Here is a 27,428-nt window from a genome sequence, read left to right on the forward strand (position 1 = left end):
CTTACCACTCTTCCACCTATGAGCCAATGCACAGAAGTTAAGGGTTTTAAAAAAATGTTTCTACATTTAATTGAAAAAACATTTTTTTCAATGTAAAAAAAAGTGTAAAAAAGTGTAAAAAAAAAAAAGGAGCTATTACAGGGAAGCTCAGTAGCCAGACCTGGAGATGGGAAGTCCTGGGTTCAAATTTGGCCTCTGACACATCCTAGCTGTGTGATCTTGGTTGAGTCACTTAACTCCAATTGCCCAGCCCTTGCCACTCTTCTGTCTTGGAAATGATACTTAGTATTGATTCTCAGACATAAGGTAAGGACTTAAAAAGAAGAAAAAGCTATTGCAATTGTAATTGCAATTATATAACAAAGGGTGATACATGTGTCCATTATTACATCAGAGTTTATGAGCCTGTATGGATTTGTCTAAGAGCATATAGCAGGATCATTGTCTTTTACATTCTGAAGAGACCTTGTGCTGCTTCTCCCAGTTCCTGTTACACCCCATTCTCATCTAAAAGACAGATCCAGATTTAAGTAATAAAACTTTATTCTATTCTCAATTAAAGCTGAAGATTAACAATGGTCTGCAGAATTAGAGAGCTTGATGGAGGGACTTGCCCCAGTCCCAAGGATTGAAGCACAACAGGGAGAAAGCAGGATCCAACAGGGATGTGGGCAGAGATGGGTCAAGCTGCCAAGGCCAAACCAATGCGATTGTTTTGCCGGTCAAATTCAATGTAGAACTTTCGGATGAAGGTTGCTCCCAGGACCCACAGAGGTCCTGTTGGTGGTGCGACATCCAGGCCATGGATGCCCACCAGGCACATCGGATCACTCTGTTTATCAGCCTGCAAGGAGAGACAAGTTTGGACTGATGCCCTTTAACAAACCCACCTCGTCCTTCATCCCCTTCCTCTTCCTCTGATCCCAGCTTTTAGTAAATACTCAATTTAGCTCCTGGTTATGATAAACATCACAGAATCTTGGCACTGGAAGGAAGAGGATGACAAGATCTCAGAGGCTCAGTTAGAAGGAAGCTTAGAAGGCATCTAGTCCAACCTGAAGGAGAACTCCTAATGCGATATGCTTGACAAATGTCATCCTGCCTTATGCCAAAAGCAATCTAGAAGAGAGGAACCCATTTGCTTCCTGAGTCAGCCCATTCCACCATGCATTAGCTATTAGCATCAGGAGATGGTTCTTTATATCAGTCCTGTAGTTATAAGCTTTTTTCAACCTCTTTAACCTTCTACCCATCTTTCCTAGCTCTTCTCTCTGGAGTCAAGCAGAAACATACCAATTCTTCTTCCTCCAGTTAGCCCTTCAAGTACATAAAGGTAATGATCACTTCCACCACCACCACTCCATCACCAGCTCTCCCCCCAAACTCTTCTCTAGGCCAGACATCCCTAGTATCCTAAACTGATCTTTTGTACCACCCTGTTTGTCCTCCTCTGCAAAATCTCTAGCTTATCAATGTTCTTCCACAAATGTGGCACCCAAGACTAAATGTAGTGCCTCTGATAGTCTGATCAGGACAGAATGCAGCAGAGCTAGTATCTGCCTTCACACTATAGCCTAAAATGGAATCAGCTTTTTTCCCCTGCTCTATCACCCTCTTGACTGATTTTGAGTGTACAGGTCACTGAATGTCTCTGATTTTTTTTTTTTTTTTTTTTTTTTTTTTGTCAAACTACCTTCTATCTACATCTCCCCATTCTTGCACTTGGGAAGTTACTTTTTGGAACCTGTGTGAAAGACTTCATATTTATCTATTATTGCCTGACCCTCGAGATTATCCATTTCAGATGTGCCAAACTCACTGCTGTGGACCACATATAAAGATCCCAATGCTACCTGAACTAGATTAAAACGTAATTAGGAGGAAGCTAGATGGCTCGTGAATAAAGAGCTGGGCCTGGAGATGAGAAACCCTGGGTTCAAATCTGGCCTCAGACACTTCCTTGCTCTGTGACCCTCACATGTCATTTAATGTCCATTGCCTAGCTCTTACCACTCTTCTGCCTCGGAACCAATACAGAATATTGATTCTAAGACAAAGGGTAAATCATTTTTTTAAATGTAATTGAGAGCACCTACATGAGTAAATGGATAGAGAGCCAGGCCTGGAGATGGAAGGTCCTGAGGTCATGACATTTCCTAGCTGTGTGACCCTGGGCAAGTAACTTAACTCCAGTTACCTATTCCTGATCACTCTTCTGTCTTAGGACCCATACACAGTTTTGATTCTAAGATGGAAGATAACATTTTTAGATGGAAGGTACATTTTTTAAAAATGTAATTGGGGGCAGCTAGGTAGCTCAATGGACAGAGAGCCAGGCATAGAGATGGGTGGTTGTGAATTCAAATCTGGTCTCAGATCCTTCCTAGCCATGTGACCCTAGGCAATTCACTTAACTGCAATTACTTAGCCCTTGCTGTTAGAACCTGAATCTAAGACAAAAGGTAAAGGCTGTTTTTTTTTATGCTATTAGGAAATGTTTAATAAAATAAACAAATACACAATATAATATAGACAATGCTAATTTATCACTTTTGAAGTGAATATGGGTCCCATAGGAATCCTTAACTGTTTAAATTTGATACCACTGAATTAGTTCAACTCATGTCCATTTCCAGACTCTATAAAAATGCTTTTTGTTGGTTCCTTCTTTCTAATGACTATGTAGCTTCTTTGAGATGTATTGACATTTTCCTTTCTTAACACTTATTCATTCATTAAATATTAAATGTCTACTATTATAGAGATTCCCAGAGATTCTTGCCTTTATGGCATCTGTCTCCCTCTTCATAAAACCATCTTTTCAGACCCCTATAGTACTCTCCTACCTTGGCTTCCCCCTTTCCCATAAATTCCACTATCTTCCCATTTCCTTTCAACCTGTGAAATTTAGACACTGCCATTCACTTAACTTTTTTTTTTTTTTTAACTCTAACCCTCTCTCTTAGAATAGATAAGGCAGAAGAGTAGTAAGAACTAGACAAATGGGGTTAAGTAACTTGCTCAGGGTTACATAGTTAGGAAGAGTCAGAGGCTAGATTTGAACCCAGGTGCTCCCAATTACAGGCTTGGTGCTCTTTCCTTTGTGCTACCTAGCTGTCCCCTCTGTTCATTTCTGATGATCAATCCCCCACCTCTAACCCCAATCCATACCCCACTGATGGTCCTCTCTTAGGGGGTAGCCTGCAGAAAAATTCCCAGTCTAAAGCTATCTCAACAAATGAGAAAAAATGTCAAGTGTTTTATAACTCTTAAAATAACATGTAAGAATCTCAATGTGCATAACTATATGATTACAGTTGTAAAGTGCCCAGTAAGGAGCAGCTAGGTGGCTCAGTGGATAGAGAGCCAGGCCCAAAGATGGGAGGTTCCTGTGTTCAAATTTGACTTCTGGTCCTTCCTAACTGTGTGATTTGGGGCAACTTACTTAACGCCAGTTGCCTAGCCCTTACCGCTCTTCTGCCTTGGAACCAATATTTAGTATTAATTCTAATATGGAAGGTAAGGTAAGGGTTTATTTTTTTTAAGTGTTCCTTAAGCCCAAGTTTTTAATCAGTTTATATTCTGCAGAAGGACAGAATTGGTTCACATTCCATTATTTACAAATTTAACTGCTTTAATATATTTATAATATATAATTTCATATAACTATATTACATATAAATGATATAAAATAAATATTTGGTTATGCATGATATATAATCTATATTATATAGCAAATATATAAGTATAATAAATAACTACATAAGCAGTTAATAGTATAAATATATATTTATATATACTACAAATAATATATTATATATTAATAGCATATTTTACCCATGTATTTAAATTTCTAAATACATGATTTATTTTAATTTTTATGCATTTATACATTTGTTATGTTTTTACATTTTAAAATGTAAATGATAGATGATTAATTGTAAAGTGAATTGTAAAGTGAAAAAAAAATAACATGTAAGTCCTATTATTTCCTGTCACTTCCCCCAGGATGTGAAATACAAATCCTCTCCAAAAATATACGTCTGACTTCTAGTTTGGATGGGAAAAGGTCAGAACACTAAGGTTCAATTGGAAAAAGAACCTAGGGTGACTGACCCTGTCAGGAAGGAGACCACCTCCACACTCTTAACCAGGGACATCTTTGGGCAGTTCTGCTTTCCTAAACAGGTCTCCCTCTACCTTCTTCTTCACCCAAGTTTCACAATTCTTTGGTACTTAGATTACCCAAGTAGCTGGAGGCAGCTTAGTCTATTTTTAATTGAGCCATTGAAATTTCAGAAGAAGTTCTAGATGCAGCCCCATTGTGACACTCTCAATAATAATAATAATCTTCAACACAAATATAATAATTGCTAATATTATGAAATATAAGTACTAAGTACATATCCAAAGTACTGCAAAGCTCAGATGTTCTCTGAGATGGCTAATGAAAACATTATTTTATCATTTTATATTATGAGGAAATCAGGGCAGTTTGAAAAGTTAAAGAACTTGGTCATGGTTCTCTTGCCCTGCCATATGGATAGCTTTAAAAGAATCTGTTTTCTTTTTGTTTTTATTTTAAATTCTTACCTTCTGTCTTAGTATCAGTTCTAAGACAAGACAGAAGAGGGAAAGTCTGGGCACTTGGGGTTAAGTGATTTGCCCAGGGTGACACAGCTAGGAAGGGTTTGAGGTCAAATTTGAAACCAAGACCTCTTGACTCCAGGCCTTGCTCTCTATCTACTGGCTGCCCCTATTTAGTAGAATCTTAAAGTTGGAAGCATTTTAAGAGATAATACAGGCCAACTGTCTTATTTTACAGGCAAGAAAGTTGAGGACCAGAGAGGGAAAATGAATTGTCAGCTAACTAGTGACAGAGCAGCCCCTAGAATCCAGGTTTCTTAATTCAGTTCATTTTAACAAACCTAAAGCACATACAATTGTTACTCTATGTGATAGGTGTCGGCAATACAAAGACTAAATGATAACCAGAACAGCCCTTAAGGAGTTCCCATTCTTTTAAACCCTTACCTTCAGTCTTAGAATCAATATTAGGTACTGGTTTCAAGGCAGAAGAGCAATAAAGGCTGGGCAATGGGGGTTAAATGGCTTGTCCAGGGTCACCTAGCTAGGATGTGTCTGAGACCAGATTTGAACCCAGGATCTCCCATCCTTGGGCCTCTCCATCCACTGAGCTATCCAGCTGCCCCCTGGATCTCCCATTTTATTGGAGATGACAGTATACACACGTGGATAAATAGATGCAAGATAATTTGAGAAAAGAATACTGACAATTGGAAAGAAGGAAAAATTTCCCAGTTGTACTTGAGGTGAACTTTAAATGAAGGCAAGAAATCTGAAAGGTAGAACTGGAAAGGGTTGGAATTCTAGCTTTGGGAAATAAAGTCTGCAAAGGCATGAGATGGAGTTTGGAGTTTCCAGTTTAGCTAATCCATAGAGTTGGTACAGGAGTGAACTATGCACTAAGATTGGAACAGATAGGTAGGAGTCAAATTGAGAAGCCTGCATTTTAGCAGAGAGGGAATATGGTAGGCTATGAGGTTTATACAAGGCATGATAAATTCTAATATTCTAGAAGTAGGGAGCTATTGGCGATTTTTGTGCAAAAGCATGGCAGAGTCAGAGCTGTGCCTTAGGAATATAATTTGTATAGTCGTGAATAACACATTGGAGAAGGACAAGACTAAAAACAAAGAAACCAGTTAAGAGGGTTTTGCAGACCAGTTATTAAAAAATGGAGAGGAAAAATAAATTGGAAACAAAAACCCTACAGCACTGATAAATAAAACTAAAAGCTGAAGACTAATAAAATTGATAAACCCTTAGCTAATCTGACTAAAAAGAAAGTGGAAAATCAAATCAATAAGATAGCAAATGAGCAAGGTGAAATCACAGCAAAATCAATTGAAATAAAACGAATAATCTGAACACAATGTGCACAGTTGTATGCTAACAAAACAGGACACAAAAGAAACATTTTTATGCTTAAAATGCTGCAAAGTATGGGCATAGATGGAGACCTTTTTTTTTTTTAATGCAAAAAGCATCTATCTAAAACCAAAAGATCATCATCATATGCAGTGGGGATACACTAGAATTGTTTTCATTAAATACAAAAGAGAAGCAAGGATGGTCTCTCTCTCCACTATTATTTGACATAGTTCCAGAATGTTAGCAATAACAATAAGACAAGAAAAAGAAAGAGAAGATAACAGTATTTCTGTTGCTGATATATTGGGCTTCTTGGAAAATCCTAGGGAGAGGCAGGCCTAGAAAGAGGAAATTCTGGGTTCAAATCTGACCCTTCCTAGCTGTGTAACCCTGGGCAAGTTACTTAACTTTCATTTGCCTTAATCCACTGGAGAAGGAAAGTAAGAGAAAGTATGGAAAGAGGGTCCAGGACAGATCTCTTTCCTCATTTAGCTGTATGACCTTTAGCAAGTCCCTTCACGTCTCTGAGCCTGTTTCCTCATCTGTCAAATGGGGATAATATTTATTTACGACCAACCTTACAGGGTTGTTGGGAGAAATGTGAGTTATTTCTACTATCCCATTCTTCTGGGTAGCAAATAAAGTACTTAATTTAGAGGCAGGAAGACCTAAATTCAAATCCCACCTCTGACATTTACTAGCTTTGTACCACAGGCAATTGGGGATAAAACTTATATACTACTAACTTTCTAGGGTTGTTGGGATACAAATACTTGTATCCCTTTCACTTTGGGGCTAATTAGTAAATGAACCCTCTTTTATGGAGGAAGTATAACTCTATGCTCAACAGTCCCCAACTCTGGTTTTTAGCCATTACTGTAACTGATTCTTAATTCCCATGGCCCCCTACTTAGAGAGAGAGGCAGAGAGACAGACAGAGAAACAGAAACAGAATGATCTAGAAGCTTACCTCTAAGACATAGTCAGGACCTTGGAGTGTGAAGTCCTTGCCATCAAAGTTGAAAGAGATATCCGGGAGTGTGGTTTTCTGGTCACATTTTACAAGATACTGTGGACAAAAAGAGTCCCAAAGCCTGTGTGAGTTCCAGATATTCTAGACCTCACATGTGCACAGATCAGTAAGGAAGGGCTGAAGTGTCACCTGGGTCCCCTTTTTCAGTGTTAGTCCAAGTTTAGGAGCTTACACAGTCAGAATAGAAAGTAACCTCAGAGGTCACCGAGTATCACGTATAATCAGAACAGGGAGATCCTCTGCCTCTATAGGGGCAGTGAGTGGATAGACTATTGGACCTGGAGTCGGAAAGACTCATCTTTCTGAGTGCGGCCTCAGATACTTACTAGCTCTGTAGTCTCCCAGACAAGTGATTTCACCCTGTTGGCCTCAGTTTTCTCATTTGTAAAATGAGCTGGAGAAGGACATGGCAAAACCACTCTAGTAGCTTTGCTAAGAAAACCCCACATAGGGTCATAGAAATTTGGACAGAACTGATGATGACTAAACAACTGCCTCTATAGCAATGGTATCAAACCGAAAAGTCACAAATTAACATTAGCTATGTTGTATTGTATTTTATCTATTTTGTTAAACATTTCTTTTCAACATTTGCCAGTTTTGATCTCCAGCATAGCCATCAGGTGATCACCAACTGATCACTTGCTTCCTTAGGTAATGGGGGATTCATTTTCAGTTAAGGCAGCCCAAAGTGGAATGGCACTTTGGGGCAGCCCTCATTTTTAGGAGATTTTTTTCATACATTGAGTTGAAATCTGGTTTGACTACTTGCACTCATTGCTCTTAGCAATGGCCCTTTGGGGACAAGCAGAACAAATTTCTATTTTTCTCCTAGTTGATAATCCTTCAAATGAATATATGTATGCATATGTATATCATATGTAAATTTTTTAATTTGAAATTCCCTCTATTTAGAGGCAGATTTGATCTATCTCAGGGAGAATTTTCTAACATTTGAACTTTTGGTTGTTGTTCAGTGTTCAACTCTTCATGACTTGGTGTGGGGTTTTCTTGGCAAGTCTGGAGTGGCTTGACATTTCCTTCTCCAGTGCATTAGGCAAACAGAAGTTAAGTGACTTCTCCAAGGTCACACAGCTAATAAGTATCTGAGGCTGAATTTGAATTAAAATGTTTCTGATTCCAGAACTCTATGCATTGAGCTACCTCAATGGTGCTGATGGTCAAATTTTGTTGCAATAAATAGAAATGTCTATCTTGTGTAAGGTGGTGAGCTCTTTATCAGTGGAAGTGTTCCAGTGGAAGCTGGATGAATACCTGTAAAGAATGCTGTACAGGAAATTTCTGAACTGCGTAGCATTAAGACTTCTAGGGTCCTTCCAACTCTGAAATCTATGATACCCTCTGAGTAATTATTGCATTTGCAGGGAGTGGGGCAGACTGAACTGGGACAACCATCTTTGAGATAACCACCTCTGAATCAGCCCCCAGTGGCCCTTCATTCTGTGGAGGGGAACTTCAGGATCCTGGTTTTTACTCAGCCTTTTTGGTAACCCCCCACTCTCTTCTTCTTCCCAGAGTTTGGCTTGCTCACCTCATGCCCATCTTTCTTAGCTCCAATTGCCTTCATCAGTGCCCCTATGGAATTGGATGGGCCTGTGATGAAGGATGTTCCTGTGTCCACAACTGCAACGCAGCCAGCCTCGCAGGACACCACCTGAGACTTGACAGCCACCCTGTATGGAAAAGTCAGAGACAGAAAGAGGGTTCATAGGCCAGCAGGGTCAGCCACTTGCCCCACCCCCCAGAGACTGAGAGCCTCAGATTAGGATCTTGGGGACAGAGCAAAGAACAGATACAATCCCTAATTCAAGGAGTCGATAATTGGATACAGGAGAGGGCAGATGTGATGCTCCAAATGCATGGAAAGGGTATTTCAGGGAATGTGTTATATAGGTGGAAAATAATTTAGCTGGGGGACAGTTGGCTCAGTGGTTTGAGAACAAGGCCTGGTGTCAGGAGGACCTGGGTTCAAATTTGGCCTCAGATACTTCCTAGCTGTGTGATCCTGGGACATCCACTTAACTCTGCTTTTCTAGCCTTTGCCTTTTTGTCTAGAGTTGTTTTTAAAAGAGAAAGTAAGGGTTTAAAAAATAGTCCATGGCAGTGTTCCTTTGTGAAGGATATTAGTGGATAGATAGAAGTCATTCCAGAGGTATCTGAATGTAGAGAAGTGGGTGACAAAAACTCTTTGGCTTGGCCAATGTAAGATGTGTCTGGATTTCAGGGTGAATTAGGAGGTGAAATAGAATCAGAACCAATGGCAATTCCTCACCCTTGCATCTGGATCTGCCAGAAGTGTAGACGGCTGGTGTTGATGTAGTGAAAGGTCCCTTGGTAATAGTTGGGGTCACTGCCTCCAAGTATCAGCTCTCCACCATTCTTCCCTGAACTCCTGGAGGGCAGATGACAATCTTTTCACTCTGAGGTTTGAGGACTCAGGGTCAAGGGGAAATTGGGAGAGGGGTTTGGAGAATAGGAATAGTCAAGTCAACAAACATTTATTAAGTGTATGTCAAGGACTATGCTAAGCATTGGACTGGGCCATGGGATATAGGAGGCAGTAGACAATATGAGAGAGCAAAGCCATTTTCCTCCTTTCCTGGATCTCATAGCTGGGACCTCATGGGCCCTTCATACCTTGAGTTTATATCCTGCTACATCCCTGAATAAGGAGCTCCTCTCCAGGGCCCCCAACAAATGGTCATTGAGCTTTCCCTTGAAAGACCCCATGATGGGAGAATTCATTTGCTCCCAAATCAATCCTTGCCATTTTTGGACAGCTCTAATTTTTCCAGGATGGGTCAGCCCAACCTGATCCAGCAGTCACTGCAGCAATTAGTAGAAAGGAGGAGGGATGGGGATGTGCAAATGAGCACCATGAAAATCAGATGCAAATTGGCACCCATTCTCTTGCTTTAGGCACTTTCAGGCAGGTCCAGGCCCCAAAGAGTGGGGCTTGGCACCTGGGAAAAGATTCTGGGAAAGATGAGAGGAAGGTAAGGATAGGAATGCACAAAGATTGTGACCAAAGGGTTGGGGAGGGTGGTTTGGTGCAGAGAATATCAGCAGGTAGCCTCCAATGAGCCTGGGCCTCTTTGGGGCTTCTCTGGGCTGGTAGAGTGTGTGACTTTGGGTCATGCTACTAAGGATGCTCATGGACAGGGAAGCTGGAGTCATGTTGGGATGGGCTTGCATCCTCACTTGGATTTCCTGTAGAGAGACAGGGAAGAACTGATTTATTGACGAATGATGAATTATTTGGCTACTCTCATCTCCCATCCCTTTCACAGTTAGGATTTCATTTAATCCCCAGAATACCCCTAGCAGTGTTTTAACCAGGCTTAAAGATTGGAGGTTCTGGATTCAAATGTGATCTCAAGACACTTCTTTAGCTATGTGATCCTGGGCAAGTTACTTACCTCCCCCATTGACTAGCCATTACCACTCTTCTCCCTTGGAACCAATACACAGTATTTATTCTAAGATAGAAAGTAAGGGTTTAAATTTTTTTAAAAAAGTACACATAGGGAAATGGCCAAGGAAATAGGAAGAGAACCAGGACAATGCTGTGTCATGGAAGGCCATACCAGAATTTTGAGAAGGCTGCAGAGAAGTCAAGTAAAATGAGGAAAACAATTGGGTTTGAAACTAGAAGGTCACTGTTGTATTTCCCAGCTGTGTGACCCTGGGCAAGGCACTCAACTCCATTTGGCTAACCCTTGGCCTTTTGTCTTAGAGTTGTTACTAAGACAGAAAGTAATGCCTAAAAAGCACAAAAAGTCACTACTGACCTTTTAGCAAAGATACCTTCACCTTACTTGAAAATTTCTCTGCATCTTCCTGGAATCATAGAATCTTATAGTTGGAGGGGTCCTCACAGGGCACCTAAGAGGTATCGAAAGCTGTCAAACAATACCCTGGTGCATCCCAAGAGTTGAGTCAGGGCCCAGATTAAAATGTAGTTGGAAAATGTTTAACAAAACTAAAACAGAAGAAAATGCCGAAAATATCAATTTGTTGTTTTATAAGTTATTCTGTGGCCCATTCAGATCCTTACATATGGTTTAGCGAAGCCCCTTTTCTATGTGAGTTTAGCACTGTTAAACTGAAAAAACAAAAACAAAAACAAAACTATAGAACTGCTGAAGTAGTTAGAAAGACCAAGTCTCTAATCAGGAGAGGAATAAGTCCAATATTTGGCAACTTCCAGAGGCAGGCACCAAAACCTTATAGAGTCTCTACTGTGGGACTCTGAGGACAGTATCCCTGGGAGAGGGATAAATCCTATATTCGACTATCTACAGAGCCAGATGCCAAAACCTTTACAGGGTCTACACCCTGGGACTCTGGGAACAGTATGCCTGGGAGAAATCACAGTGGGAAATTATAGCTCTAAGGAACCCCTAAACCTGGGGAATTTGTATACCTCCTGGGGAACTAGTAAATGTGAGCATGATTGATTAGATTTACAATGGCTAAAAAGAAATGAGGAATTCTAGACAGGATGATCAGGGAGAGGCAGATTGCTTTACAGTGGACACAAAAGGGAAAGATCCAGCCCAAAGGCTCAGCTACCAGAAATAAGGGACACTTTGACACTAGGGAGAATCTACTAGGACAAGAGGGTATTTAATATCTGATTTGAGTTGGCTAGTTCCACCTAAAGCACTTTAAGGTCTATTATTAGTCTGAAACTTCTGAAGCTGGGATTTCCTTCTGGGAGAAATCCTTATGTAACAGGTCAAACTTGATGTCTTTAGCTTTCAAGCTAACCAAACTTGGGGGTTTCTAGATTCCAAGTTGACAACACCATTGTCCAATGTCCAGCACAAGCCTGGAAAGTATCCTTGCACTATCCCATACCTTTCGCCAGAGGGTCCATTCAGCTTTTGCTTTAAGAACTCCAGTGAGAGGGAACCCATTATCTCACAAAGCATCCTCCACTCTTCTCACACAGTTCTAGTCATTAGGAAATTTTTTCCCCTACACCAGCCTAATCATCTCTTTATAACTTCTCTGGATTGCCATTGGCTCTGCCTTCTGGGAATAAATCTCTTTTGAACATGGTAGCCTTTCCAGTACTAGAAGACAGCTATCTTGCTCACCACCCTCCTCCCTAATCTAGTCTTCTTTTTTCTCCCACCTAAACATTCTACCTTTGTGGTTGCCCTCCTTTGGACCTCCTCCAGATTATGAGCATTCTCTTTGTCTTGTGGTATCCAGATTCAAACAGGGTTTTCCAGAACTGGTCTGAGCAAGAGGACTGGTCAGTAGTACTACCACCTCCTTATTCTTGGAAGTTATACAGCCTCAAATCACAATTGGTTTTTGGGCTGTGGTAGCCCATCATTGACCCGGTCTGCTCAATTGGCCCCCAGACCTTTCTCAATCAAAGGGCCACCCCCTACCTTGTTCCTGCAAAGTTGATTTTTTGAAACCATACAAGACTCTATGAATCCCTGTGAAATTTCATCATATGAGACAGTCTACTGTTCTAGCCTCCTGAGATGTGGGGGGATCCTGATTGTCCTATAGTGTTAATTATCCATCCTAGCTTCCTGTTTTCTGAAAATGGGATAGCCATGCCATCTAGAACCATCCTTTTCTTACTTTTTCCTTTCCAAAAATTTTTAAAATTTGGAATATTTTTCCATGATTCCATGATTCATGATTCCCACCCCCAGTCCCCTGTTCTTTCCTCCCCACTTCCAAAGCTGACAGGCAGTAGAATCATCCTTTTCTAGCCACAGAAGAAGAAATGTCTCTCTTCCCTACCAAGACCAATGCCTCTACTTCTTGATTTCTTGTCCCTCCCTCCTATTCTTCAGGACCCTTTCTCTATCTATCACAGCTCCTCTTGATTTTTCCATCTCTTCTCCAATGACTCTCCTCTACTCACAAACAATTCAGGTCCCCCTTATCTTTTTTTTTTTTTTTAACTCTTACCTTCTGTTTTGTATCAATTCTAAGACAGAAGAACAGCAAGGACTAGGCAATTGGGGTTAAGTGACTTGTCAGGGTCATACACCTAGGAAGTGTTTGAGGTCAGACTTGAACCCAGGTCTTCCTGACTTCAAGCCTGGTGCTCTGTCTACTGTGCCACCTAGCTGTCCTCCTTATTTCACTTTAATCTGGTTAGGCTATACTTTACAGAGCTGTGACAGTCTGGGAGATGGTGTTTGATGCTTCTGGCCTAGAGCACTGAGTAGTTAAGTGATTTTTCCCAAGGCCACACAGCCAGGCTATATAACAGGCAGAACTTAAACCCAGGTCTCCTAGCCAACTCTTTATCCACTCTTTATATGTCTAGACCTAAACTAATTAACTTCACATTCACATTAGTCCACAGCTTTTGGATTTTACTGCTTCACTTATCAGGATACCACTACTCTCTCATTCACTCATGCTAAAAACCTAGGAATCATCCTTGATCCTTCTCTTTGCCCCAACTCCCAGAACCAATCTCTAAGTCTTTGAATTTCTTTCTTTTTTGTGTTTCCAGACTCCATTATCCTCTCTTTCTACTACCACTACCTTGTGCTGCCTCTCAGTCTAGGTCCTTAACACCACACTCTTGGATTATTTAGTAGCTTCTTAATTGTATTCCCTGCCTCCTGGGTTTCTTCCCTCCAATCCATCCAAAGCAGAGCAGTTGCCAATTCAGTCTTCTAATAAGACAGCTTTGTCAAGTGGAATCTAGAAGCCCCCAAACTTGTAGCCTAAAAAGATTTAAGTGACCCCAGTCTACTTAGCTCGAAGGTGATAGCCTCAAGCTTGGATCCATCACATGAGAGTTCCTCCCTAAGGAAAGGTGAAACCCAAGCCTAGTAACTCTTTGGCACAGTAGGAAGGAGGTGTGGTATACTAGAGAGGCTTCTGGAGACTAGAAGAGACACTAGGCTTGGGTTTGGTTAGAATTCTCCTACATCATGTGACTTCTCTCAATGCTCCTGCTTTGTATTAAGGCATCCAATTTAATTCTATTTTTTAAAACCCTTCCCTTCCATCTTAGAATCAGTACTGAATATATTGGCTTGTTGACTTGGAATCTAGAAGTCCATCAGTCTTCTAAGCTGAAGGTCCTGAGTTTGATCCTCAAAAGGAGGGTGTGATACAGTGGGAAAGGCTTCTGGAGACAAGGAAGAGTCATTCAGCTTGGGCTTGACCCTGATGGGAATGATCATCCTCACTCAAGCTCAGATAATGTCTTTTATTGGTCTGAGACTATTGAAGTTGGACTTTCCCTTAGGGAGGACCTCTCATGTGACAAGGTCAAACCTGGGGCTTTCACCTTTAAGCTAAGTAAACTGGGATTCATTAAATCTTTTCTAGGCTACAAGTTTGGGGACTTCTAGATTCCACATCAACAGATTCCAAGGCAGAAGAGTGGTAAGGGCTAGCAAATGTTGCCCAGGGTCACATAGCTTGAAAGTGTCTGAGGTCAGATTTGAACCCAGGACCTCCCATCTATAGGCTTGCCTCTTAGTCCTTTCCACTGAGCCACTCCACAATTGCTGCCCTCAATTCAATTCTTACTAAACACATTGTTCATTTTTTGTATTTGTCATCACAAATATTTAGTCTTAAACTACCTGTCCCTACCAGTTGGTGTGGGCTCAGAGAATGAATCCTGACTACAGTCTCAGCCTAAGATGGACAGGAGGAGGAGGAGGTTGAAGTTGCTGCAAACACAGTCAACCAAAAGTCACTTTGCTGTCAAAGAAGTTTTATGAATGGGACCTTGAGTAAATACCAAGAAAGTTCAATGGCTGCCTGCCAATCTAAGATATACACTTGGTCAAGGAAGATAACACCTTCTAGTAGAACATTGTGTTCATCAATCCCTATATTGTTGAAATTTTTTTTTTGGTAGGGGGTAAAAAGAAAGTACTAAAGAGCCATGATTCTATTGATTTAGGGAGCTCTGGGTGGAGGGAGAAAGATCCTTGTATCAGTGCAGATTGACAATTGACCTGTTGCCTACAATCTTGGGCATTGCCTTTTTTCACTCTCTTGGAGATGAAAGTGAATTGTTTAGTCAAGGAATAGGTGGCAAAAAGGAGACTTAAAATCCTAGTCTTGCTGACCTAGAAGCCAGCACTCTTATCCATTCTGCTATGTTACCTCTCACATGTCCATAGAGAGAGATGACAAAGCATCACAACATTTCCCCTACCTAGAATAACTTTTCCATTCATATCTCTCCCATATATGTAGGGAAGCACTGTTTTTGAGACTGGAAGCCCTGGATTTTAGTCTTTACTTTAGGTAAAGAATGGCAACAAGGTACATTGAAAAGAAGATTGGATTTTCTTTTCTTTTCTTTTTTTTAACCCTTACCATCCATCTTAGCATCAATACTGTGTACTAGTTTCAAGACAGAAGAGCGTATAAGGGCTAGGAAATAGGGGTTAAGCGACTTGCCCAGGTCCACTCTGCTAGAAAGTGTATGAGTCCAAAAAGACTGTATTTTAAATCAGAAAAACATGAGTTCAAATCCCAGATCTTCAACTCAATTGTGTGACCTTGGGAAAATCCATGAAGCAGAGTAGGAAGAACCTTCCACTTGGAATTAGAGGAGAACTGGGTTTGGCTACTAACCAAGAGACTAAATAACAACATGGAACAGTGGAAGAATACTTAATCTAGAGCCAGAGATTCTGAATTTGAGTCTTGGCTCTGTACCTTACTTAAACTGTGTGATCTCATGTAAGTTATTTAATAAACACATTCACTTTTTTGTATTTGTCATCAGAAATGTTCAGTCTCAAATTACCTTTCAGCCTCAGTTTCCTCATCTGTAAAATGAAGGGGTTGGACCTAATGACCACTCAATTTCCTTCCACCTCTAAATTTATGATTTAATTACGCTATTATCTCATAATAGCTGTATGATCAGGGACAGGTCACAGTTATTCTCTCTGAATCTCAACATTCTCCTCTGTAAAATGGGGTGGAGATAATAACCCCTTACCTCACAGAGTTTTTGTGAAGATACCATAAAATATCATTTCATCAGCATCATTAGTTAGCTTAAAGTTGTTTCCATAACACTTTATAGTTCCAAATCACTTCACACACAACAACAATAACAAGGTACTCTCCTACCCTGGGCCTCAATCTCCTCTTGTAAAATGAAGCAACTGAACTAGATCAAGGTATTCTTTTTTTTAATTTTAAACCCTTAACTTCTGTGTATTGACTTATAGGTGGAAGATTGGTAAGGGTAGGCAATGGGGGTCAAGTGACTTGCCCAGGGTCACACAGCTGGGAAGTGTCTGAGGCCGGATTTGAACCTAGGACCTCCTGTCTCTAGGCCTGGCTCTCAATCCACTGAGCTACCCAGCTGCCCCTAGATCAAGGTATTCTTAACCATTTTTTGGTGACCTGGATCCCTTTTGTCAGTCTGGTATAGCCCAAGGTCCCTTTCTCAGAATAATGTTTTTGAATAATTGAAGGAAATGCTAAATTAACATTTTTTTCTCATCCAAGTTCATGAACCTCTTGAAATATACCAACAGAATCCTTGAGGATTTCTGGACTCCAAGATAAGAATTCCTGAACTAGATCATCTAAGTTCTTTCCAGTTCTAGATTTTTATAATCCCAGTTGGCTTCACCTATATGAACTTCATTTTATTATGAACTTAGAATTATAAAATTATTTCATGACATAAAATAAAGATAATAATCATGCCCTGCCTATGTCACAATAATCACAGCAAATGCAATAGAGAGGTATAAAGTGTTTTATAACATACGAAGTTTAGGCAAATGTTAGATTACATATACCTCTGTGAATACACAAAACAATGCTTTCCAAAGCTAAATAAAAATAATTTCCCCATGATATCTTACTGGTCTATGGGACTCCCTCCCACTAATATGGATTAAGGGTTCAACTATCTCTTTGAGGCACCCTGGACTCCACAGAGCTTTTGGAAGTGAATTCTTCTACACTTCTTGCTCCAGCAGAGGGCATAGTCATGGGCACAATTCCTTTTCTTTCCTCCTCACCAGGGTGTGGAATCCCAGCCCAGAAGAACAGCCTCACCTGCTGTAGTAGATAGAGAAGACATCTTTCTTCAGCACCCCTTGGGCCATTATGTTGTCAAAGACAGGAGTGATTCCGCTCATTGACCGCTTAGGGTAGCCCAGGCCCAGGACTCCATCGAACCAGGCCAATCCAAAGGGTATCAGGGGCAGTGCTGTGACTTCACCAAATAACTGAGTCACCTTGATTCCACCAATCTGTGGGTTTAAGAAGCCAGAGTAGAGAGCTGGCAGACCAGGGATATTGTCCTAACAGCCTGACCTGGTGCTGACCATGGTCACAACAAATCAGGATACTAGTCCTTAACTTGGGATGTAGTCCATTATTAGATTTGGAAGAATTAGGGAAGAAAAAGAAAAAAAATAGGTAGTTTGAAGATAGATTGAGGATGCAGCCTTTTTGAAGAGCTTTTTAAAGATTGGTATGGATAGATAGTCTGAGTGGTTTTGGCTTTTGGGGCTCCTAAGCTGCCATCTTGACTTTGCCCCCCAGATTTAGAATTCAAAGGAATCATTGAAGTCACTGAGTACAAACCCTTCATTTTATAGATGAGGAAACTGAGGCACAGAAGATTAAATGATTTGCCCCAAATCCCACAGTAAGCATCAGATTGAAGATTGGAGCCCTGCTCCACCCTAATCCTCTCTGGGTATGGCCAACACTCCCCTTACCCAATGAGTTGGATTGCATGACAACCTAACCCCTTCCCTATGAGCCCCCTGGGCTCCAGGCTGCCTTCTTATCCTCTTCCTGGATGCCCTTGCTATTCATCAAAACCTGATTTCACCTAGATAAAACTATGAATGGAGGTGTGGGAGGCATAGCCTAAGTTGTCCTGGGCCTTCTCCCTCAGGAATGACCTGACCTAAAGTCAAACCAACAGATCAGGACCTGGAGAAACACTGGGAAGAGAGGAGCAGATTGGACTCTGGGCCAAACTGGAATAAGTTGGATCTTTTGGTCTGTCTTTCACTTCCTTCTCTACCTCCTTTAGCTCCTTCTTCTCCCAATGACATCCCTAATGCCTTCCTTCCACTCACATAGATTCCCACTCAGTCACAGTCCCAAGGTATTAGTCCAAGCTTCAGATTATACCCTGCTCCCCACCCCCAATGTCTCTCTTCCAAAATAAACTGTTTTCAGGCAATTCATTTCCCAGGATCTTCTCTCTCAGCTGAGGGCCAATAGGATGCAGCATGGATTCATACAGTAAGTCCTTCCTTACCACTAATTGGCCTGTGATTTATCCTCTAAGCTAATATAACACCCAAATCCATTCACAGTGCTAGTGTCCTCTCTTAGGGAAATGAGGATAGAGGACTTGGAGAAAGAGGGAAAAGATTTATAAAAGAGAGATTTGTGATTTTCTCCAATCATATCACAGGAGGAAAAGAACAAGGAATGGACTAGAACCTCCAAGTATTTTACCCTTAAGTGAATCACATGCAAATTACACATAAAATACCATGCAAATAATGGAGATTTTCTTTTTTGAGGCAATAGTTGAACCACCTTTTAGGATAGGTATGTGGGCTGTATTACTTCTCCCTAGTGACCAAAGGGAAGTAGCAGAACTCCATTGTTTCCCAAGCTCCCTTTGTTCTCAGAGTAGGTTGACATCCATCACCTCTCCTTAACCCTCCCCCTCTCCCACAAGGATTCCTCCAAGATCCTAAATTATGGGAAAGTGGTAAGCAGAGCATTATTTCCTATGGGAGGAACTCACAGTCACTATATCCTGGCTCAGGAAGCCCTTGACCCGACCTGATGCATAATGGATGGTGAATTCAGACCCATTCGATTTGTAAGTAGAAGATTTTGAGGAATCATATCGCTTGTGTAACTCTGGGGAGGAAGCAAAGACCCAGGTATTAGAGGAGGAAACCAGGCAGGGCAGTAAAGGCAGGAATGCACTGAGGTCAGAAAGAGATTGGGCTCCCTTCTCTGCCATTAACAAGTGACCTCCTCTGTCCAGAAAGGGGCCAACAGATGCTCTCTAACATCCTGCTAACAGTCAAAGATTCTATAAGCTGGTGTCACTGGGTGGAAGCAGAGTTGGTTGGGTAGGGTTAAAAGTTTTAGGAATGTGCCTAGTTGTGTGACTCTGGGCAAGTCATTTAGCCCTATTTGCTTAGCCTTTGGCCTTCTGTCTTAGAGTCATTACTGAGAGAGAAAGTTAGGGTTAGGAAAAAAATAAAAAAGAGATGTACCTAAAGGCATCATGGTTGAATGGAAAGAGTCCAAAGCAAGGAAGACTTGGCTTTAACACAGATTGTCTTGGTGACCCTTGACAAGTCCCATACTGTCTCTGTGCTTAGCCAAGACCCCAAGTCACAGAGAAGGTGTCTATGTGTACTTGTTGAGGGTTTTCTTCACCTGGGAGTACCTATCTCAGTGAAATCCCAGGTCAGTCTTTATCCCTCAATAAACCTTTAAAAATGTTAAAAATTACTATCTGCTATGCTCCCCCCCGCCCCCCACTCTGTCAGGCCCTTAACTAGGTTTCAGTTTTGTTGTTTTTTCACATACTTCAACCCAAAGCCTGCTGCAAACCACAGGAAGGGTGACTATCATTTGGGACATAAACCCTGACATTATCCCTGTTAGCAGCACAGAGATTCTGGGGTAGCAGAGCTCATTCTGGGTACTTCCTGGGTGGACCTGGATAGTTGGGCTCCTCTAGCCTGTCATCTGTTAGCTTCGTATTTTAACCAAAGCAGTTATCTGGTGTTTACATATTGCTGAAGTTTTTATGGACTCTCAGCGTATGCTAAGCCCCACTGGCCTTAACCTAGGTAAGCCTCTGTTCTCTGATTAGCATTCCTCCTGAGCTTTGTTCCATCATTTAAATGAATCAGCTTAAAGTCTCTAGTCTTGGGGTGGGGAAATACTTGATGATTGATGGATTGTCAGAGATAGGGGCTAAGGACCTGTGACAGATACTAAAATGGTATTGATGGAGATCTAATTGCCAGGAGTTATGAGAGTTCCTTGAATGGAGGTTAAATGCCAAGGATGGAGCAAGCCTAAGTGTCAGTGAGAGAGGGCTAAGGGACAGAAACGGCAATTCATTGTAGGGAATGAGAGGGACCCAGTCTTGGCAAGGCAATGTTAAAATCCATGTGGCTTCCTAGTTGTATGACCCTGGGCAAGTCACTTAACCCCTATTGCCTAGCCCTTACCTCTCTTCTGCTTTGGAACAATATACAATATTGATCATAAAATTAAAGGTAAGGGCTTAAAAAAATAGCCATAGGGCTTGAGTGATGAGAATGGGGTACAAACATAGGGTCATGATACAAAGGTGGGGTGGGAGTGAGGAGAGGCTTAGAAATTCGGGCTTGTCCCAGGCTGAAGAAGACCCAGATGCATCTTGGGTGGCCAGGGTCTCAATGCTTCTTCAGGGAATCAGATTTGATTTTGTATTTCCTCCCCTTATTATCATTTATCTTTTCTGGTTGAAAGAACAAAGTCAGGACTCCTGGGTTCTAAACACAATTCTGATCATCCTGGGCTTTTGTTTCTACTTTTTAGAAAGTGAGAATTATCCCTTCCCCTATTGAAAGGATGGATGGGTAGATGAGAGGATAGGAAGAGGAATGGCTTTGATTTAGGATTGTTTGGGGACAAGCACAAAGGTCAACCTCCAAAACAGGAGAGCCTGGACATTGGTGCCCAGGGGCTAGGATCTTACCACAGGCTGTGTAGAGTGGGTCACATTGGCTGGAGGGTACCCAAAAGTCAGAAGAGCCAGTGTCAAAAACGACTTTGAACTTTTGGGGTGGACTGCCAATACTGATCTCACCATAATACTGGGTCTGTAGGTATAAAAAAGGAGAAATGGACAGAGGGCAAATCACCTTACTACCTTGGACTTTCTCATCTATAAAATGAACAGATTAAATGAAATGATCTCTTAAGGTATCCTCTAGTTCTAAGATGCAGAATAGTATACTGGAAGGTGTGAGGGACTGGCCTGCTTTTCAATCCCAGCTCTCAAAAACTAAATGTGTGGCCTCGGGAAACTCACCTAAGTTTGCTGAGCCTCAAGTTGCTCATCTATAAAATGAGAAGGATACCTTCTTGAATCACATACCTCTAGTATAATCAAAAACACTTTATAAACCTGAAAAGTATTGTAAAGACATGAATTATTTTTTATTATTTTTACTTTTCTATGGCTTGCAGTGTTTTTTCTTTGAGGTAGAAGCTGGTTATAACATTCCTAGAAGTATTCATGTTGGGGTTTCTTTCAAAAAGTGACCAGTGTGTTCTATTTCCATTTTGGCCACTGATTCTAAGTACTCTGGTTATTTCTTTTTAAAATTTCTTGAAATAATGTCTAGGCTCTTTTTTTAATGGTGTTCCATAGGTAGTCCATTGTTTCTTATATTTTTTTCTCCTTGATCCATTTTCTAGTTTAGTCATTTTTGCTATGAGATATCTTAGATTTTCTTCTATTCTTTAAAGTCATTTAGCTTTGTTTTATTGCTTTCTCATGAATTCACTGGCTTCTTTTAGGTCCAGTGTAATTTTTAAGGAATTTGTTGCTTGGGCAAAGTTTTTATCCCTTTGCAAGCCTTAATTCCTTTCTAATTCTTTATTTCATAACTCTTATTTATTTTCCAATTTTTTCTTCTAGTGCTCTCATTTAACTGATAAAAACATTAAAAAATAATGAATTAAAACTCTTGTTTCATATCTTCTAGAAATTCTAGTTTAATTTGTGCCCTGGGGGCTTAGAAAGGAAGGGTAAAGGATCATTAGTGGAGGACTTACATCCTCATAATTGGTGAGAACAATAGGGGACACTACATCATGCAAGGAGTTCTCTGCCATATCCAAGTACTCCAAGTGCTGGCCCCTCATCTTCATGCTCTCTTTGACTGTCATCATTTTCTTGAGGGCAATCCTGACCAGAAAGAGAGGAAAAAAAGAGAAGCATATTAGAATTTCCCAGGCACCCCTATTCTATCCCTTAATATTATTTCACTCATTCCCTTGCCCCCACTTAAGACTACTTCAACCACTTAGACCAAGCAGTAGAGAGCTGGGACTGTTTCTAAGATGGCCAGAGAAATTCTAGGACAGAGGTTTCAAGGGAAGTTTTAACTGAACCAGATTAAAATGTAATTGTGAAATGTTTAACAAAATAAATAAAAATAATGAAACATGAAGCCTTGTGATTTTCCAAGTCAATGTGTGACTCAGAAGGATACATTTTTAGTGGAGTTTGACACCGCTGGTCTAAAAGCTTCCTTGGCTCCTCTTGTTCAAGGACTTTTTCTTTCATTTAACCTTAATTAATTCCTCCAGCTTATTTTCTGCATTAAGATGAAAACTGCAATGCTCCGACCCCCCTCTCCACACACATATACACCTCTGCCACTTCTTCACAAGGTAACAAAACATAACTCTTCCATATGTAATTACAGAGGTATGAGTGGCTACTAGGCTGAGTGCTGTAGACATTTGGGGTCAACTAGAGGTTCTAATGGATAGAGTGCTAGACTATAATTCAGGGAGATTTGAATAAAGCCTGTCATAGACACTTACCAGTTTTGTGATCCTGGGCAAGTCATTTAACCTCTTCTTGTCCATAAAATCAGGACAATAATAGTATATACTTCACAAGGTTGTGTGAATTAAGTGAGATAACATAGCAAAAGTATTTTGAAATCTTTTTTTTTAAATTAAACTCATATCTTCTGTCTTAGAATCAAAACTGACACATAAAGGTGGGTACTGAGGGAATAAGATGATGGAGGAGTCTTGTGGAGAAGAGTCAGCAGTCCTATTGCTGAGACCCCTGAAGGATTTTTGCCCCTCTCTGTCCACCTCAGTGTTGCTGCCCTGACTGCTATGTACAAGCTGAGATGCATCCTTGATGACCAAGGAGGGCTCTAGCTCAAAGGGGTTTTGGAGGCCATCCAACCCAGCCTTCCATTTTAGAGGTTGGGAAACTGAGGTTAGGAGACTTACCCAAGGTCACACCTGAGGTAAGATTCAAACTCTCTTTCCACTGTGCCAGTCACACTAGCAATTGCCAAAGGGCCACCCCCTTTCCCAGGAGCATGATGCAAGAACTCATCTCTGTCCTAACTTTTATTATTATGGGTTTTCCTCTTTCCCAGCATAGTCTTCCTGTTTGAAGATGATGTGTTGGTAAATGATTAACAACTGGCTCTCCAGGGGAGGAATGTGCAGAAGACACCATTTAAAGCTTAATCTGCATTATTAACCTTTTTTCCATCAGTTTTTTAAGTTTAGACTATCAACAAAATAAGAAATCGAGGTCTGATTTGTACTTTTGCCAATTTCAGAGGTGTAGATGCTCCCCTTGAAAATTAACCATTAGCTCTAAGGAGCCTGCATGATTTACTCATGACATTTCCCTTACCTAGAATTCAGCATGCTCCTTTCTTTTCTCTGCCTTCTGAAAGTCTGCCTAGCCTTCTGTGAAGGCTTTCTGACTCTTCTGTGAAGCCTTTTCCCAGCTCACTTTTCTTCCCACTACTTCCTTTAAAGGCCTGTAGAATTTCCTTTCTCTACTACATAATAGATAGCTAGGTGGCACTAAGAATTGAGTTGTCAACTCTGGAGTCAGAAGCACTTGAGTTTAAATCCTACCTCAGACACTTTAATAGTTTTGTGACCCTGGGCTAGTCAAGTTACCCTGTTTGCCTCAGTTTCCTCTTCTTTTAAATATGCTAAAGTAGGAATTGGTCAAATGCTCCAGTATCTTGGCCATGAAAACCCCAAATGAATCCACAAAGGGCAGAACATGATTGAAACAATATATCAACTGAGTAATATAATAATTAATTAAAAAATGAAAGCTCCAGTTCCACCATTTTCATGATACTTTTCTAAACTATTCCCCACCAAGTTAGTTTTTCATTCTTCCAATCTTCACAGAGTATTGTGCTCTCTTTTGCTGCTTTCACTCCTTACATTGAATTATAATTAAGAAATTAATTATAATGAAGGGCCAGTTGGGGCAGCTGAGTGAATAGAGAGCCGGGCTTCGAGACAGGAAGTTCTAGGTTCAAATTTGACCTCAGATACTTTCTAGCTATATGACTCTTTTTTTTTTAAACCCTCACCTTCTGTCTTGGAGTCAATACTGTGTATTGGCTCCAAGGCAGAAGAGTGGTCAGGGTAGGCAACGGGGGTCAAGTGACTTGCCCAGGGTCACACAGCTAGGAAGTGTCTGAGGCCAGATTTGAACCTAGGACCTCCCGTCTCTAGGCCTGGCTCTTAATCCACTGAGCAACCCAGCTTCCCCCTAGCTATATGACTCTTGACAAGTCACATAACCACCATTGCTTAGCCCTTACTAGCCTTTTGCCTTGGAATTGATGCATGGCATTGATTCTAAGATGGAAGGTAAATTTAATTTTTTAAAAATAAATAAGTAAAGGGCTAACTTCCCTCCCTGGTTGCATGTCAACCTCTTAAAGGTTGGAGTCATTATATTATCATTTTTCTATCTACAACATCGAACACAGCATTAGCACAACTGTTTCTCTTCTCCTCGATAGTCTCTCATTTCTAACTTTTCTTGTCACTACTCTCTTTGGGTCTCTTCCTGCCTACCTGACCTCTCTCTTAGTGTCCCTCATTCTCTCCAGTCACACAGCCATCACTGGTACAAGCTCTCCTAAATTCTACTTCAGTACTTTCTGGATGATCCCCCCTTGCCTCAAGTCTCTCTCCCCTCCATTCATCCTCCACTCAACTGCCAAAGTGATTTTCCAAAAGCATTCCATCCTTCTTATTTTGGATGTTTCAGTCCTTTTGGACTCTTTGTGACCTCATTTCAGGTTTTCTTGGCAAAGATACTGGAGTGGTTTGCCATTTCTTTCTCCAGCTCATTTGATAGATGACAGAACTGAGGCAAACAGGGTTATGTGACTTGGCCAGGGCCACACAGCTATTATGTATCTAAAGCTAGATTTCAACTTAGGTATATGAGTCTTACTGATTCCAAGTCCAGTCTCTGACTACTGTGCCACTTAACTGCCATTTATGTCACCCTCTCTACTAAATAAGCTCTAGAAGGCCTTACAGTTATATCTACCATCAATTCTTTTTGTTAGCAGTTCTTTTTAAGATATGATATAATACTTTTGATTATTAATATATCCTCATCCAAGAGAAACAAATTCCCATATTAGCTATGACCAAAAATCTGTGTCCCATTTTTCCCCTCCCTCTCATCCTCTCTTCCCCAGAAGGGCGGGTCATATGATACAGGTTGTACATATATTATCATATAATACATATTTCTCTGTTCTGCATGTTGTCAAACAAGACACATAGTTCTTATACCAGAGAAATAAATGAAATATTAATTCCTCTGCTTGACTTTCAAAATCCTTCCTGACCTGGCCCCTCCCCATCTTTCCAGTCTTCCCATTTCTCCCCTCCATACTCTCTATGATTTAGTGACACTTGTCTTCTCTGTGTTCCTCACACAAGATAATCCGTCTCTGGACCCCATGCCTTGCATTGGCTATTCCCCCAGGCCCTGACAATTTCCCTACTTCCCTTTCACTTCTTGGCTTTTGCCTACCTATGAAAACAGGTGTGCATGGTACAACTCAGGCCCCAGATGCTAAGAGATGAGAGATTGAGCATTGATCCTTTTCAGCCTCTTGCTAGAATGGTCCTATGAGAGACAAGTCTTTGCCTTCCCTGCTTTTCATTACTATTTCTCTCATTCAGATGCTTTATTCTTTATTAGGCAATTAATTTATTTTTAAAGACCCTTAACTTCTGTCTTGGAATCAATACTAAGTATCAGTTCTAGGGCAGAAGAGTGGTTAGGTCTAGGACACAAGGGTTAAGTGACTTGCCCAGGGTGACACAACTAGGAAGTATCTGAGGCCAGATTTTAACTCAGGTCCTCTTGACTCCGGGCCTGACTTTCTATCCACTGTACTACCTAGCTTCCGAACTCCTGCATTACTTCTTCAGGATTCAACACAAATCTCACCTTCTGCAAAAGACCTTTTAAAATCTCGTCCTCTTTAGTGGCTTTCCATGGAAATTATCTTCCATCCAAGTTGTCTACATTCTCTCTCTATAGCTTATATAAATACCTATTTGTTTGCACATCATCTCCTCATTATGTGAACTTCATTCTTCACTCAGACTAGATCTTTCTTTCTAACTCTCCAGCTCAGCACAGTGCCTGGTACACAGTAGCTGCTAAATAAATGTGTATTGATTGTGTAATTGAATTGCATCTGAAAATAGCTCCTAGTCGATTGATAGAAGCTACAATTCTGATCATTATGGCTGAAGGAATGAATGAAGGCTGGTTCTACTCTGTCTCTCAAAATGGTTCTGTCTCCACAAATGGCTTCCTCTTTCCAAATGGCTCCCTCTCCCCAAATCCCCCCTTCTTCCTTGTGGGAATTGGCCACACAAGAATCACAAGGCCTGATTTTGTCAGTTTTGCAGGCAAGAATGGTGTAAAACTGTACTAGGTTACTATGGGGGAAATTAGTTATTCTTTATGGGTCTCAGTTTCCCCATCTGTAAGAGGAAGCCATTACAGGTTTTTGAGAGAAGAGGAAAGTTGACATAGTCAACAGGTACCCCTGGACCAATTTTTCTCTGCTTATCATCTTTAGCCTTAGGTACTTGCTGCTCCTTCTATTGGCTTACTGCCCTGTTGCCTATACCTAGACAGAGAAGCCCTTGTCTCTGCTTATTGACCCACAGATGTTGCTTTCCTCCTGATGATCATATGGAAAGCCCTCTCCTCCCCAAGGTTCTTTGGTCACATTATTTTCCCCTACAGTTAGCTCAGACTCCCCTTAACTCCCTTCCTCTTGGCCTTGGTGTTACCTTTGTAAGCCATCACTGGGCAGACTGAAGAAGCAGGTGATCCAGGCTACCAGCAGGAGCTCCCAGCAATCCATCCTGGTCTATCTGTCTGTCTGGCCTGGGATTGAGGCTGCTTGTTCTTTTCCAAGGCTCCATTTGCCTTTATATACTACTGAATTCTAGTTGGGATCCTCCTCTCCTCTGATTTATAGACTGGAAGGACAGGAGTAATAAATCCCCAGCTGAGGGCTAACCCTTGGTACAGAGCCTGGTTTCACCTGTTTCTAGTCAGGGCAATGGGGGAAAAGGGGGGAAGGTTGGCGGTGGGAAAGTAGACCACTATTCAGTAACGTCAGCAGGTCTATAAATCTGTCACACTGGTTACACGGCCTGTCCTGGGTTCCATGGTGTAGATGACCTCAGGAATGAGACAGGAAAAGAAACCCTCAGTGGGTCCAGGAGAGAATAAGCCAGAATACATGTTCCTGAGTTTTCAGGTCTAGGTTCCCTCTCTGAACCCACAGTC

At 41.1% G+C, this 27,428-nt stretch overlaps 1 protein-coding gene across 2 annotated transcripts; it reads right to left on the reverse strand.

The window, feature by feature from the left end:
• Window positions 1-525: 525 nt before the first annotated feature.
• Window positions 526-27,023, reverse strand: LOC123243981 (renin-like). 2 transcript variants are annotated; one of them, XM_044672189.1, is made up of 10 exons: window positions 26,924-27,023; window positions 21,842-21,974; window positions 20,757-20,880; window positions 18,789-18,907; window positions 17,063-17,259; window positions 10,211-10,219; window positions 9,282-9,401; window positions 8,541-8,682; window positions 6,926-7,024; window positions 526-844 (listed from the first exon to the last, which is right to left on the reverse strand). In XM_044672189.1, exons 1-10 carry the CDS (start codon window positions 26,995-26,997, stop codon window positions 683-685), a joined length of 1,179 nt encoding a protein of 392 aa, XP_044528124.1. In that variant the 5' UTR covers window positions 26,998-27,023; the 3' UTR covers window positions 526-682. The 2 variants fall into 2 exon arrangements, with proteins under 2 accessions (XP_044528124.1, XP_044528125.1); XM_044672190.1 differs by lacking the exon at window positions 10,211-10,219.
• Between the last annotated feature and the right edge of the window lie 405 nt (window positions 27,024-27,428).

The sequence above is a fragment of the Gracilinanus agilis genome, chromosome 4 (assembly GCF_016433145.1).
Source record: "Gracilinanus agilis isolate LMUSP501 chromosome 4, AgileGrace, whole genome shotgun sequence".
Lineage (NCBI taxonomy): Eukaryota > Metazoa > Chordata > Mammalia > Didelphimorphia > Didelphidae > Gracilinanus > Gracilinanus agilis.